The following is a 16341-nucleotide window of genomic DNA, read 5'->3' on the forward strand; positions in this document are numbered from 1 at the left end:
TCATGATCCCAGTGTCCTGGGATTGAGTTCCACATCGGGCTCCTTGCTCAGCGGAGAGTTTGCTTCTCCCTCTGCCTCTGCCTGCCATTCTGTCTGCCTGTGCTCACTCTCTCCCCCTCTCTCTCTCTGATAAATAAATAAAATCTTTTAAAAAAAATCCCTTTTTTGCTTTCCTTCCTTTAATCTTGTCCCCAAAAAGATTTTAGAAAACTAAGTATAAATCATAATTGATAAAATAATTCTATTTACTGTTTGGAAATTATGTTTGGGGGTATAAAGAAAGAATATTCTTGAATTTACTGTTGCATTTGTAGTTAACATAATTATATTATGTATTTTTTTATATCTCATATCCCCCATTGTAGAAGGTAGCTTCTAATTTCATGACATTTTTTATATGGTTACCCTGTTTTATCATCATACACAGATAGATGATAGATGAAATATGAATAGATTGATAGATTGATTTGTGTGTATATTTTTATAAACATGTGTACACTAATGCATATTATTATATATAAAATCATTACAAATATGCTGCATCATTTTCATGCACCATGTAGCCTTCTAAGATTGCAGTGACGGACTTTTGGCATCCTTTTGTGAAGAAGAGACTACCTTAATATTCTCCTAACAGTGATGTGATAAATGAAAATGAAACTACTATAGGATTTACTTCTGTAACACATGTAAAGAAGAGCACTATCAGGGCGCCTGGGTGGCTCAGTGAGTTAAGCCTCTGCTTTTGGCTCAGGTCATGATCTCAGGGTCCTGGGATTGAGTCCCGCATAGGGCTCTCTGCTCAGCAGGGAGCCTGTTTCCCCCACCCCTGCCTGCCTCTCTGCCTACTTGTGATCTCTGTTTGTCAAATAAATAAATAAAATCTTTAAAAGAAAAAAAAAGAAGAGCATTATCAACATTGTATGATGGGGAAATTAAGACAGAGGTAAAACAGGAAATAAAACAGTAATGGAAAATAGGTTATTCTAAGACACATATAAACTATGACACATAAATTAATCTGATTTAAAAAAAATACAGCAATGATTACTGATAAAAACTCTTTAAAAGCAATTCACTTTGGCAGACTTTCTCCAAATGTGATCCTATTGCCTTTATACAAACATCTGGGAGGTCTTCTTCAAGTGTTTAGATTTCAATGGCTTCAGGGATTATATTACCTTTTAAATATAAGTGATTAAAAAAATGTATTTTTGAGAAGTGGCAGAATCAATTTTAAAAATTATCTTGCCAACATGGATAAAAAATAACAAATACATGATACTGCAGTAAATAATTCAACGCTAAAGTTAGAAATCTATCAATGTATAAATGATAAATCATATTGTAGGCTATTCCTAATGATCAGTTGTTGAAGCATTTTTAGTAATGACAATAGTACTGGATAAGTGCATAGATTCTTAAATGATTGGGTTGAGCTCAAACCTTTGTGTTTAAAGGGCTCTTAGTGTAAATAGGTAGCTAAGTAAGCAATCAATCTATCAATCAATCATTCTTCCAGCAGATTTTCAGTTCTAATAATGAACGAAGTAATACTGATTTACTGGGAAAACATCAAACCTGAAAGTAGTTATACACAATTTGTTTCTAACTATGTCATTTTAAAGCAGTTTTTAAGACTCTAACTTATGAAATGTATTTTATCAGGAATAGAATCTCAGACCAATATATATAGCACATGCTTGGAAATACATATTTATGCTCCATATTTATTTTCCTACATGTCAAAAGAGATTTCACTACTTATTGAACTCATTCCATATCTTATCTCACATAGTATTTCCCAACTCCAAAGCTCCTAGGCTTGGAGACTGTGTCTCTTATATTCAAAATACATCTAAACACTCCAATCAAAAGACATAAGGTGACAGAATGAATAAAAAAGCAAGACCCATGTATATGCTGCCTAGAGGAGAATCATATTAGACCTAAAGACATATGGAGATTGGAAATAAATAGATGGAAAAGCATTTATCATGCAAATGGAAGTGAAAAGAAAGCCAGGCATAAGAATACTTATATCATACAAAATAGACTTTAAAACAAAGACTGTAACAAGAGATAAAGAAGGATACTATATAACCATACAGGGATGAATCCAATAAGAAGATAGAGCAATTGCATGGAGCACTGGTTGTTATATGTAAACAATGAATCATGAAACACTAAATTAAAAAAAAAATGAGGTACTATATGGTGTCTAACAAAGCATCATAAAAAAATTGTAAATATTTATGTACCTAATATGGGAGTACCCTAATACATAAAGCATCTAATAACAAACCTAAAGGAAGTAATTTATAGTAATGCAATAATAGTAGGAAAACTTTAAGACTCCACTTAGATCAATGGATAAATCATCCAAACAGAAAATCAATAAAGAAACAGTGGCTTTGAATGATACAATAGACCAGATGGATTTTACAGATATATTCAGAACATTTCATTCTAAAACAGTAGAAGTCAATTGCACAGGTGACATTCTCCAGAATAGATCACGTATAAGGCCACAAGGCAAGTCTCAATAAATTCAAAAAGATTGAAGCTGCATCATGCATCTTTTCCAACTACAACACTATAAAACTAGAAATCAACCACAAGAAAAAATCTGGAAAGACCACAAATATATTTAGGTTAAATAACATAAAAACAAACAAACATGGAGACAAATGAATATGAAAACACAGTGGTCTAAAATCTTTGAGATGCAGCAGAAGCTGTTACAAAATGGAAATTTATAGCAATCCAGGCCTACCTCACGAAGCAAGAAAAATCTCAGGTAAAGAACCTAACCTTATACCTAAAGGACCTATACAAAGAGTAAACAAAACCCAGACCAAGGAATAATAAAGATTAGGGGAGGAAAAAAAAAAAAGAAACTAGACACACAATAGAGCAGATCAATGAAACTAGAAGCTGGCTCTTTGGAAAGACTAACAAAATCAGTAATTCTTTAGCCAGACTCATCATAGAGAAAGAGAGACAGAGCAAGACAGAAGGAAGACTCAAATAAAATCAGAAATGAAGATGAAATATAACATCTGACAATATAGAAATACAATTGTAAGAGAATATTACAAAAAATTATATGCCAACAAATTGGACAACCTAGAAGAAATGGATAAATTCCTAGAAAGATATAAATTTCCAAAACTGAATCAGGAGGAACTAGAAAATTTAAAAACAGACCAATTACCACCAATGAAATTAAATCAGTAAAAACAAACAAAAAAAAACCTCTCAATAAACAAAAGTCTGGGACCAGAAGGCTTCTCAGGTGAATTCCACCAAACATTTAAAAAAGAATTAATATTTATTCTCAAACAATTCCAACAAATAGAAGAGGAAGAAAAGCTTTCAAATTCATTCTATGAAGTCAGCATTACCTTGATATCAAAACCAGATAAAGATGCTACAGAAAAAGAGTACAGGCCATCTCTGATGAACATAGATGCAGAAATCGTCATCAAAGTGTTAACAAACCAAGCCCAACAATACATTTAAAAATCATTCACTGTGACTGAGATTTATTCCTGAGATATAAGAGTGATTCAAAATTTGCAAATCAATCAACACAATACATCATACAAACAAGAGAATGGATAAAAACCATATGATTATTTCAATAGATACGGAAAAAGCATTTGACAAAGTACCATATCTATTCATGATTTTTAAAAAAACCTTCCACAAAATGGGTTTGGGGGGAACCTGCTTCAACATCATAAAGGCCATCTATGAAAAACACATCGCTAATATCATCCTCACTGGGGAAAAACTGAAGCCTTTCCTATATTGTTGAGAACAAGAAAGGCATGTCCCCTCTCACCACTGTTACTTAACATAGTACTGGAAGTCCTAGCCACAGCAATCAGAAACGGGAAAGAAAAGAAAGGCATTCAAATAAGCAAGGAAGCAGTCCAATTTTCACTATTTGCAGATGACATGATATTCTACATAGAAAACCCTAAAGACTCCACTAAGAAACTACTAGAACTGATGAATGAATTTAGACAGGTGACAGGATACAAAATCAATCTATAGAAATCTAATGCTGAAGAGGTTACTGCCTATGTTCTCCTCTAGGATTTTGATGGATTCCTGTCTCATGTTGACGTCTTTCATCCATTGTGAGTTTATCTTTGTGTATGGTATAAGAGAATGGTCGAGTTTCATTCTTCTATACATAGCTGTCCAATTTTCCCACCACCATTTATTGAAGAGACTGTCTTTTTTCTGCTGGATATTTTTTTCCTGCATTGTCAAAGATTATTTGACCATAGAGTTGAGGGTCCATATCTGGTCTCTCTACTCTGTTCCATTAGTTCATGTGTCTGTTTTTGTGCCAGTACTATGATGTTTTGGTGATCACAGCTTTGTAGTAAAGCTTGAAATCAGGCAACATGATGCCCCCAGCTTTGTTTTTCTTTTTCAACATTTTCTTAACAATTTGGGGTCTCTTCTGGTTCCATACAAATTTTAGGATTGTTTGTTTCAGCACTTTGAAAAATGCCAGTGGAATGTTCATCGGGATGGCATTGAAAGTATAGATTGCTCTGGGCAGTATAGACGTTTTAACAATGCTTATTCTTCCAGTCCATGAACATGGAATGTTTTTCCATCCTTTGTGTCTTCTTTGATTTCTTTCATGAGTGTTTTGTGGCTCCTCGAGTACAGATCCTTTACCTCCTTGGTTAGGTTTATTAACAAATATCTTATGGTTCTTGGTGCTATAGTAAATGGAATCCATTCTCTAATTTCCCTTTCTATATTTTCATTGTTAGTGTATAGGAAAACAACAGATTTCTATGCATTGATCTTGTATCCTGCCATATTACTGAATTGCTGTATGAGTTCTAGTAGTTTGGGAGTGGATTCCTTTGGGTTTTCCATACAAACTACCATGTCATCTGTGAAGAGAGAATTTGACTTCTTCTTTGCCAAATTGAATACCTTTTATTCTTTTTGTTGTCTGATTGCTGTTGCTAGGACTTCTAGTAGTATGTTGAACAACAGTGGCAAGAGTAGGGATCCTTGTCATGTTTCTGATCTCAAAGGGAAGACTGTCAGCTTTTCCATTGAGAATGGTATTCACTGTGGGGTTTTCATAGATGGATTTTATGAAGCTGAGTAATCTTCCCTCTATCCCTATACTTTGAAGCATTTTAATCAGGAAAGAGTGCTGTATTTTGTCACTTTGGAACTTCATCAAGATAAAAAACCTCTGCACAGAAAAGGAAACAGTCAGCAAAACAGAGACAACCCACAGAATGGGAGAAGATGTTCGCAAATGACACTTCAGACAAAGGGCTGATATCCAAGATCTATAAAGAACTCCTCAAACTCAACAAATACAGAATAGATAATCATGTCAAAAAATGGGCAGAAGACATGAACAGACAGACACTTCTCCAAAGAAGACAAACAAATGGCTAGCATACACATGAAAATATCTTCATCATTATTAGCCATCAGGGAAATTTAAATCAAAACCACATTGAGATACAACCTTACACCAGTTAGAATGGCAAAGATTAACAAGACAGGAAGCAGCAACTGTTGGAGAGGATGTGGAGAAAGGGGAACCCTCTTACACTGTTTGTGGGAATACAAGTTGGTGCAATCATTTTGGAGAACACTGTGGAGATTCCTCAAGAAATTAAAAATAGAGCTACCCTATGACCCTGCAATTGCATTACTGGATATTTACTCCAACAATATAGATGTAGTGAAAAGAAGGGCCATCTGTACCCCCATGTTCATAGCAGCAATGGCTACAGTCGCCAAACTGTGGAAGGAACCAGGATGCCCTTCAACAGACGTCTGGATAAAGAAGATATAGTCCACATATACAATGGAATATTACACAGCTATCAGAAAGGGTGAATACTCAACTTTTGTATCAACATGAAGGGGACTGGAGGACATTGTGTTGAGTGAAATAAGTCAAGCAGTGAAAGTCAATTATCATATGGTTTCACTTACTTGTGGAACATAAGGAATAACATGGAGGTCATTAGGAGAAGGAAAGGAAAAGTGAAGTGAGGGAAATCGGAGGGGGAGATGAACCATAAGAGACCATGGACTCTGAGAAACAAACTGAGGGTTTTGGAGGAAAGGGGGATGGGGGTTTAGGTGAGCCCTTGGTGGGTATTATGGAGGGCACATATTGCATGGAGTACTGGATGTGGTACATAAACAATGAATCTTGGAACATTGAAAAAAGAAAATTAAATTAAAAAAAAGAAATATAATGCATTTCCATATACAAATAATGATGTAGCAGAAAGAGAAATTAAGAAAACAATCCCATTTACAATTGCACCAAAGATAATGAAATACCTGGAAATAAACTTAACCAAGGTAGTGAAAGACTCGTGTTCTGAAAACTGTAAAACAATGATGAAAGAAATTGAAGATAGCACAAGAAAGGGAATGGCAGTCCATGTTCATGGACTGAGAGAAAAAATATTGTTAAAATGTCTATGCTACACAGAGCAATCTACAGATTTAATGCAATCCCTATCAGAATACCAACACCATTTTTCACAGAACTAGAAAAAACAACCAATCAAATTTATATGGAACCACAAAATACCCTGAATGGGCAAAACAATTGAAAAAGAAGAATGAAACTGGAGGTATCACAATCCTAGATTTTAAGATATACTACAAAGCTGTCATAATCAAAACTGTATGGTACTGGCAAACAATAGACACATAGATCAATGGAATAGAATAGAAAATTCAGAAATAAACCCACAATTATATAGTCAATTAATCTTCGGCAAAGGAGGAAAGAAGACTTAATGGGAAAATGACAGTCTCTTCAACAAATGGTGTTTGGAAAACTGGCTACAGGCAAAAGAATGAAATTGGATCACTTTTTACACCATACACAAAAATAAATTCAAAATGGATTAAGGACATAAATGTGAGACTTGAAACTATAAAAATCATAGATGAGAGCACAGACAGTAATTTCTCTGAAATAAGCCATAAGTCATTTTTTCTAACTATGTCTCTTGAGGTAAGGGAAACAAAAGCAAAGAATAAATTACTGGGACTACATCAAACATGAAAATAAAAAGCTTTTGCACAGTGAAAGAAACAGTCAACAAACTAAAAGGCTACCTAATGAATGGGAGAGGATATTGGCAAATGACATATCTAATGAAGGGTTAACATCCAAATATATAAAGCTTATCTAATCAACACCAAAAAAATAAAAAATCCAATTGAAAAATAGTCAGAAGATAAGAACAAACATTTCTTCAAAAATACACAGATGGCAAACAGACACATGAGAAGATGCTCAATATCACCTAACATCAAGGAAATGCAAATCAAAACCACAAGATATTATCTCATACCTGTTAGAATGACTAAAATTTAAAACACTAGAAACAGCAAGTATTGGCCAGGATGTGGAAAAACAAGGAACCCTCTTGCACTATTGGTGGGAATGCCAACTGGTATAACTACTTTGAAGGACAGTATGGAGGTTCCTCAAAAATTTAAAAATAGAACTATTGTATGATCCAGTAATTCCACTACTAGGTATTCACCCTAGAAATATGAAAACAGTAATTCAAAAAGGTATATGCACCCCTGTTTATTGCAGCATTACTTACAATAGCCAAATTATGGAAGCAGCTCAAGTGTCCATCAATAGACAAATGGATAATGAAGATCTGATACACACACACACACACACACACACACACACACACAGGAATATTACTCAGCCATAAAAAAGAATGAAATCTTGCTTTGCAGCAACAAGGATAAATCTAGAGAGTATAATGCTAAGTGAAATAAGTGAGTCAGAGAAAGACAAATACCATATAATTTACTCATATGTACAATTTAGGAGACACAACAAAGAAAAAAAAAGACAAACCAAAAAAAACAAAACAAAACAATAACAAAAACAAAAACACCCAGAATTTTAACAATAGAGAGCATACTGATGGTTACCAGAGTAGAGGGAGGTGAGATAGGTGAAGGGGATTAAGATTATATGATGAGCCTTGAGTAATGTGTTGAATTTTTGAATCACTGTATTGTATAGCATAAACTGATATAACACTTAATGTTAACCATAATGGAATTAAAATTTTGAATAAAAATTTTTTAAAAAGTTCTCAACTTCAGAAATAATTTTAGAAACACAAAATGTGCATAAAATAAAATAGATAAAATTTAAAATATAAAAAAAACATGTAAAATAATGGTTTAACAGCTTGTCTATGTAAAATAAAATTTGGAATACTGCCAAGATGAAAAAAAAAACAATTGCCTAACAAATGAAAATGTTCAAGCTCTTAAAGTCACCAATTTCGACCTTTTGGTTTTTTAAAATAGAATTCGTTTAAACCACACACACGCACAAGCACACACACACTGGCTTAACCAAAAACACATTTAAAAGTTTAAAACCAGACATAGAGTTCATTTAGGCAGAATTTGGGAAGATCTGATAACTTTAGAAAACGTTAGAAAAATGCAAGCTTTTAATTTGAACAGCTTTCCCCTAGAGCTCTGGTTGTATTAGTTTATTGCCTTTCTGAGAGACAAATATCATCACAGCTTGCCGATAATGAAATATGGATTTTCTTACTGTTTATTTAAAATAAGTGTACAAGGATAACGAAGGGAGTTATCTTTCCCAAATTCTCTCTATTAGTAGAGAATGATTTTTATTTGAGAAAAGTGAACCAAACACACACACAAAAGAAACATAAGTTATGATATTTATTATATACTTCTTATTTTTTTTTAAATGCTCTTTTTACCTCACATGGTCCCGATGCAATATTTTCAGCTCCAGCACATATTTCAGACTCATTCAGAGTCACCTTCCCTTGATGGTATTGGCTGCATTTCTCATTTCCCATAATATAGAGATGTGCTACTCGTAACAGACCATCAAAGTTGATGGCTAGAATGGGGTAAAAAATGTACAGTTAGAATTGTTTTAAATAAAATAAGTATGATATTGCCTTATCATTTTAAAAATAGCTTACATCCAGTATACCCCCAGCCATAAATACTGCAAGTGGTTTTTTCAGGAATGGTGCATCCATAATTAGGTAAATCGATTGTACTAACAAAATCATCCAGGACAGCAGGCCTGAAAATAGAAAATACAATGATAAGTATCTTTGATTGAATTCAACCCCAAATTAACAAATTAAAATTTGGTGTTAATTTTTAATATGAGATTAAGAGAGAATAAATAGTCTTATTTCTTAAAAAAAAGAGAATGTCTAATATACAATGTATGTAGTAGAGGTAGGAATAGGTAGCAGAGAAATGAGTCACTTACTTGCTAATATTACTTGCTAAATGGTCACTGCATTTTTTTATTCATTATTTTAACTATTAAAGTTATCAAATGATTCACTAAGTTTTGATTTTAGAGCAGGCTGATCAGACTGTTGGTCAAACTTCATTTATTAATTTTTGAAAATTTTGAAGATGACTCTCTTTTTCTCTATACACACACACAGAACATATGACAAGCTATTATAATATGTTTACATAAAAGAGAGAATAGCCTCATAACTGAAGGAAAAAGCTTCACGAATTCCACTATAGCTTAAAAATGCTCTCAAGCAACTAACCTAGCAAGCTTCAGTAATACCAGATCTGATCCTTCAGGCCCATACACCAGCTGGGAAACATTTAGAACCTGTTTGCGTTTCTCATCTCCTTTTCCATGGACATCATGAATCCCAAGCCAAGCTTCATAATCTTTCAAGTCTTTGTTTCTAAGTAAAAAATTAAAATGTAAAATATAATTTTAAACTGGGTGATATTATTCACACATATTATTATTTCAGTTTATAAAGGCAGATAAATAACCCAAATTTAAAATTTGAATCAAAGTATAATAAAGAGCAACACATTTCTTATGGAGATTCTGAATGCTACAAGCACACAGAAGCAAAAGGAGCCTTTAAACTGCTTAATTTTGAAACGGCTATTTAAGAAAAAAGAAAACCTTTTGATAAGGCTTAAGAGTAAATCATATTTGAAAAATTTTCAGGTAAAGCACATTACATGAATTATAATATTCTGCAGATTTTCCTTCTTAACTTTGTATATGTTTGATTGTCAATTAGGATTAAAAATTTATACTAACAAAATCAGAGACCTTGATGAGAATCAGGAAGTCAGCTTACAAATGCTGCCTCCCTAACTTTTCTTAGGCTAATTCTCATTAAAAATTATTCTCAGGATGTCTACCTAGACATACAGCATGCAAGGAAGAAGTTGAGGAAAATTTATTTACATAATTCTAGCAAAATTTCCCCCCAAATGAGAGTAATGCCAATTGTGGAAAGAACGGAACAGGAGTATCCAGTCGTAAATATCCATTACATCAAAGTAGGCTTTGTTAACTAAATCTAAAGAAAGAAATTAATTTATTCATTCCTTGTTGCTGAATCTGTTAAATGAATACACATTCTAAGCCTGAAAGCTAAATGGAAGTCTACATATTTTTAAGTGCTCAAAACAAATATTGGTTTCAGAAACACTTACCGAGAAGGGAAACATTGTCTTGCGGTAAGAATCCAACTTTCCTTTATCAATGATCCTCCACAGATATGTTTATTTCTATGAGAAACAGGAAAGAGAAACAAGTAACATCTGTGTGGAAAGGGTGCCTGCCAATTAATGCAAAACCTATGGCTCTGTTTGTTAAAAAATAAGTGTATTTGGGAGAAAAATGTAGAAATTAACTCAGAGTTAACTAGACTAAAGTGAGTAGTCCTTTGACTGAAAGGATGATATTTGATGATTGTAGCATTAGCATTTTTTTATAATGTGATTACAATTTTAGGAAATCAACTTTATTTTTGCATAAGGAGCCATTGCCAACACGCACATTCACATGTGTGTGTCTCTATCCTTGGGAGAGCAAGGATAGAGACTTGCTCTATCCTATTCTAAAAATATCCTTGGGAGAGCAAGGATAGAGACTTGCTCTATCCTATTCTAAAAATAGAATAGTTAGTATAAACAAAAAAAATCACAAAAGAACAACAAAAACAACATGGTTTTAAATTCAGTGTCTGATTATAAAAATGCGAATCTGGGTTTTTACATAAACTATGAAAACTATCAGATGGTAGCAATGCATATTTATACACTATTCCCCTCTTAATTACCATTATTTATTTTTGATACATTAACTTAGAACATTGCTGAGTTTGAGTAAATTTGTTCAGCTTAAAAGAAGCAATATAAAATTTCGCTTATAAAATTAAAACAATTTTGTGAACGTATCATCTGGGAAATTATAAAATATCTGTAGAGAATAAAAAATACTAGTACATTTGTTTGATCATATCCTAAATCTGTAGATGCATTATTTTTTGGCAGAGAAATGGAAAAAGCACAACTTTTCACAATTTACATTTCCAAAGAGTACAGATGTTCAGTGCTTCAGAGGGTAATAGAAGAAGTTTCCCAGACTAAGACCACAATTATTTATGGCCTGTACCACAGAGCAGGATGAGATTATATATCGAGTTTTAATTTCTGTTCCTCTCAGTAAGTGTTTTGGAAGAATAACTAACCAGCTGTTTTTACTGAGAACTTGGATCTAAAAGAAAAATATACTTATCTAAAAGTTTATACTACTCTAATCTGATGTAAAAGAGTTTCACCTGCTCCTCAAAGGATGGAGACTTCCAAAGGAGTATTCTTATACATTCTCCCGTGGGTAATAAAAAATTTAGAAGTATATGCCCTTTTTTTTGCCTGGGGTCATGAGATTTGCAAAGAATCACTTATTCATTCAGATATATGGATTCCTGGAACATTTTATTTCACAGATAAAATGAAACACTCTTCCCCCAAAGTTGGCAGCTTTCATTAAATCTTTATATTTCATAATTGGCTGTAATATTCTGGTGAGTTTCACAATTCTGTTTCAGTACTACACACCTAGGACAGCTACACTATAATTATCGACATAAATATTTGTAAAATTTGATGGGTTTCCTCCTTGCAAGAAGGATATATTAAAAGAAGTTTAGACCATCTTCTACCTGGTGTCTAAAGTCTTATGTATGTTTATATAAAAGGATATAAACTCCGTGCTTCTTAAGAATTGGCTTCTTCATAAAAGAACTTTGGATTCAAGTTGTCTTTATTCTAAAGGTCACTGTGGAGTTTAATTGTAGCAAAAGATGTACTTTCTTCCTCTACTCTAGGAAGTTAGAGGTAAAGGAACAAAAAAGGTCACCAAATAGAGGAGATATTTGAGTTAGTATCTGAAGAATGAGAAGGATTTTGCAGGCACAAATATGGAGAAAGAAAGCTACAACAGTTAGTGGGAACAAGGGCTTAAAGGCTTAGAGGGGAAAACATGAGGTATCTTTAAAACAAGGGATAATGTGGTTTGAATTCAGGTGTATCTGGGGGTAAGTTGTATGATGAGTTTCCAGTAGAGACATATACAAAGATACTTTAACATTCTGGTTACCATATGGCATAATATATGTAGTATATAGGAATTTTTAAGATCAGATTTTAACTTAACTCCTATTGTCAATATTTAATTCTTCAAATGTAATTACTAATCTTAATTTTTGTATAAGAATATATTGTGCAAAGTGATATTACTGAGAACATATCTTTGATTCTCAAGAGCATTGAGACATAGACAATGAGAATTTTTTTTATCCTTACTGAACAGTATAATAGCATAGTAGTCAACTATCAATATAGTTTGATATACCATACTATCAGTATAGCATGTCATTTTTTAAAAAATGATAAAATATTCTAGAACTTAAAATTATTGTTATTTTCATTTGAATTACAATGAAAAATAGAAATTAAAAGCAAATGTAAAATTTCTGATATGATTATGCATGGATGTGTTAGAAAGTCAAGTCATAATATCCTAGATTAGGAAAATAATTACATGTGAATACACATGTAATCACTATTACAGTGATTTCAAGGTATAAGTAGTTTCTCTGTGTAGTTGTGTTTTCTCAAACACTATGAAGCATCACTTGCAATCAGAGATAGTGTTATCACATATGGGGCCTCATGAACATTTAAAAAGGCATTATCTCTGAAGGCACATATTGTAAAATCCAGGGATGTTCAACAAGCAGAATACGGTCAGTCTCTTCTTGTGTCCCACTCAAATGGGTGCTTACAACCATCCTGTTGGAAATAATCCAAACACATACGATTTGTGTCTATTAATAATTACCTGTATTTCAAACTAACCATCCATCCTACATTAGTTCGCGTTGGAATTCCATTTACAACTCGTAATTGTTTTGTTTTGGCACAAGATATTACAGGATCTAAAAAGAGGACCAAAGATAAATAACATTTTAATAAAACATTTTGAAATATTCAATGCCTCTCAGTTTCTTAAAAGCAATGGTAATTAAAGAAATGTAACTACTGTAATTTTATCAGTACATTTGGGGGGAAAGAAGGTATTAAGACTGGAGTGTCAAAGCAGGCCTAAAATGTTTTCTATGCTTATCTAAGGAGACAAGCAACATAGAAAAATGAATCAACTCTAGGTATTTCCACAGTGACAATAATTTTGCTCACCAAGCACTCAGTACAGGCTCTTCAAGACTAACACTAATTGTATTTCTTTCACAAATCTCAATATGAAATGAAACAATTGCATTCACAACAGTTATTTCTAAATGTCAGTGGAAATCAATAGCCTCAATAAAAAACTATTTGTTTTTTTGTTACTCCTGAATTTTTATGTTAAGAATGTAGAGCCATTTTGAAACAGCTTACCAACATTGTATTTACTGAAATTATGTCCAGATGACATAATTGTTATGTCCAGATCATTATATCGAAATGACACAATACCAAATTCTTTGGAGTCAACTTTTTCCTGACCCTCCTCCATATTCCTTGCCTTATCCTTTCTATTCCTGTGTATGGTCTAAAATTTCCATTTGTTTCTTCAGCCTGGAACACGGAGGTGGTCTCTTAAGTCAAAACACTTGAGTATCTTCCTTCAGCTCAAGAAGTATGTGAAAATCAAAAACAAGCAGCTCCAAAGATTTTCTTAAATTGAGGATTCACTGAACTTCTCAGTTTGTATCATCTTTTACCTAGTGGATCATTTAAAGAGCCTTAAAGATAAAGTAGGATAGACACCCTGCATAATTTTCCGATCTTCTGATTTTATTCTTTCTAACTTTAGCATCCTGATTTAATTTAAAGAATGGTGAAAATTCATTACATACATTTTGTCCAAAATGACAAACAAGAGAAATGCTCTTTTCAAAGTTAAATATAACATCTTATATTTTCTGAGAATTGAATTTTGATATTCAGTATGTAGTTGCCTTTGTAACCTCTTTTACACATGTACATAGAAAAATTAATAAAAACAAATAGATTAATTTATTTTTATGATAGAAGTTAATATAGTGAAATTTTTCCATGAAGAAAATTATGACATCATTTCTGACACGTAGAGAGTCAAATAAACTATAATTTTAAAAGATTACTTACGGTCCAAATTGACTATTGTAGGTGTGGTATCACCTTCACCTGTAAAAATAAATTTATACACATATATGTTTCTTTTATATAGAGACATACATATACATAAACATACATATTTCTGTTATATAGAACCAAAACTAATATATTGAAATGCAAATGTTTGCTTGGGCCATTCATACAGATTTACTGTAATTTGGGCACTTTTTATTTTTTCGAAAATTACTTTTATTTTTTATTATGGTTGAAGATAATTGAAACATCATGTTTCAGAGAATTCTTCAAGAATTCTAGAAGGTAGAAATCAATGTCACTAATGGAAAAAGAGGGATAACAAAATATAATTATGTTTCATTAGAATATTTAAAAGATTGTTTTTTCTATACTGTAATAAAAATGTATGAAAAAAGAGAACTAAACCTCATAATTTACTACTTTTTCATAACCTCTCTACTGGGGTTTAATGCCTGCAAAGTGAAAAGCTTGGAAGATGCTAGGATTAGAAAATACTTATGCAATAATGAATGAGGCATAGGACATTTCCTGTAGTTTAATGTCTGTCTGTTCAGAATTGATGGCATAGAGTTTAGTCAGGCACTGTTTAGACCCAGCTGGTTGTTAATCCCTGGAAATGCCCTGAGCTCAAATAAACCGGCAACAAAACAATAATGGCATATGGATTCATTTGTAATACATGCAAATTTGATTGTTATTTATGGGGAATCTCATGAGAATTAATACATGCTAAAGAGCTTTTATTTATGTTCATCTTCCAGATCTAGATATTTTAAATGAGTAAGTGTAAAGGAAAACATATAAATTGCATCATTTCCCTTTCCCTTTAGCGCAGCCTGGGGGAGGGTTTTGTCTTAGAGTCAGCAGAGGTCAGTGTTTTAGCTCATACTACAAATTAGGATTGAGGCCAACTATGGTTATTAAAACATCAAGGATATTGGTTTTTCCATTCAAATCAATTACTTTAAATTCTAATATTAAAAACTAGATGTTTATTCCTTCTGGTATTATGATGAAGAAGACTAGACTTCTCCTTAATTGTATATCAAGTTTTCTATTTCTAGACATCAAGTTAATAGGTCAACAAAACATTTCATTATTATAATTTACTACAGTATTTAAATTTTAAAAATGTATAGATATTGTATATTTGGGAATTTGATAATTTATAGTTATTTTATACTTACATATTTTTCCTTTAAACCAATATTTCTTATACTTTAGAATAAGCTGAAATATCACTTGAAACCAGATTTCTAGAGATTCTGAATTGGTGGCTAGATTATGAGTTTTTAAAAACATTTTAGGTTCTTCTTTTGCACACTTTTAGCCAAACTTTGGGAAACTGCACTCTAGGACTTTGCCATTTTACCATCAAATACTATTCTTACTTCTTTTTGCCCCACCACAGTACTAAAATCTGAAATTTATATATCATATATGTATTTTTCATGTATATATCATATATATATGATACAAATCTGCAGTATTAATTCAATTTAAATTTGAAGGGAAACATGTCAATAATAAAATTTACCTGTAGAAGTGTAGGTAAATTGTGTGTGTGTGTGTGTGTGTGTGTGTGTGTGTATGGGTGTTTATATGGCCTCAGAACCAAATATGAGTTCTTACTAAAAAAAACTTTCTTTAATGTATTCTGAAAGTTTCAACCAAATTCAGAACATTATGGACATCACAAATTTCTCCAAGCAGGTATCTATGTTCCCATTTTCATTACATATTTTAATGTGAATATATATTTGTTAAATTATTATAGAT

General features: G+C 32.4%; 1 protein-coding gene across 6 annotated transcripts in view; it reads right to left on the reverse strand.

The window, feature by feature from the left end:
• Nucleotides 1–16341, reverse strand: part of HGF (hepatocyte growth factor) — a 101173-nt gene that overhangs the window by 22049 nt on the left and 62783 nt on the right. For all 6 annotated transcript variants that reach the window (XR_009352817.1, XM_059170965.1, XM_059170963.1 and 3 more), the window contains 6 exons: nt 14557–14595; nt 13268–13364; nt 10573–10647; nt 9651–9797; nt 9051–9157; nt 8820–8965 (listed from right to left, as the gene is read on the reverse strand). Coding sequence is in view for 5 of the 6 variants with exons in the window: in XM_059170965.1 (XP_059026948.1) it covers nt 8820–8965; nt 9051–9157; nt 9651–9797; nt 10573–10647; nt 13268–13364; nt 14557–14595 (611 nt within the window). In the remaining variant the exon portion in view is untranslated. The remainder of the gene's footprint in view (nt 1–8819; nt 8966–9050; nt 9158–9650; nt 9798–10572; nt 10648–13267; nt 13365–14556; nt 14596–16341) is intronic.

This window comes from Mustela lutreola, chromosome 4, assembly GCF_030435805.1.
Source record: "Mustela lutreola isolate mMusLut2 chromosome 4, mMusLut2.pri, whole genome shotgun sequence".
NCBI lineage: Eukaryota > Metazoa > Chordata > Mammalia > Carnivora > Mustelidae > Mustela > Mustela lutreola.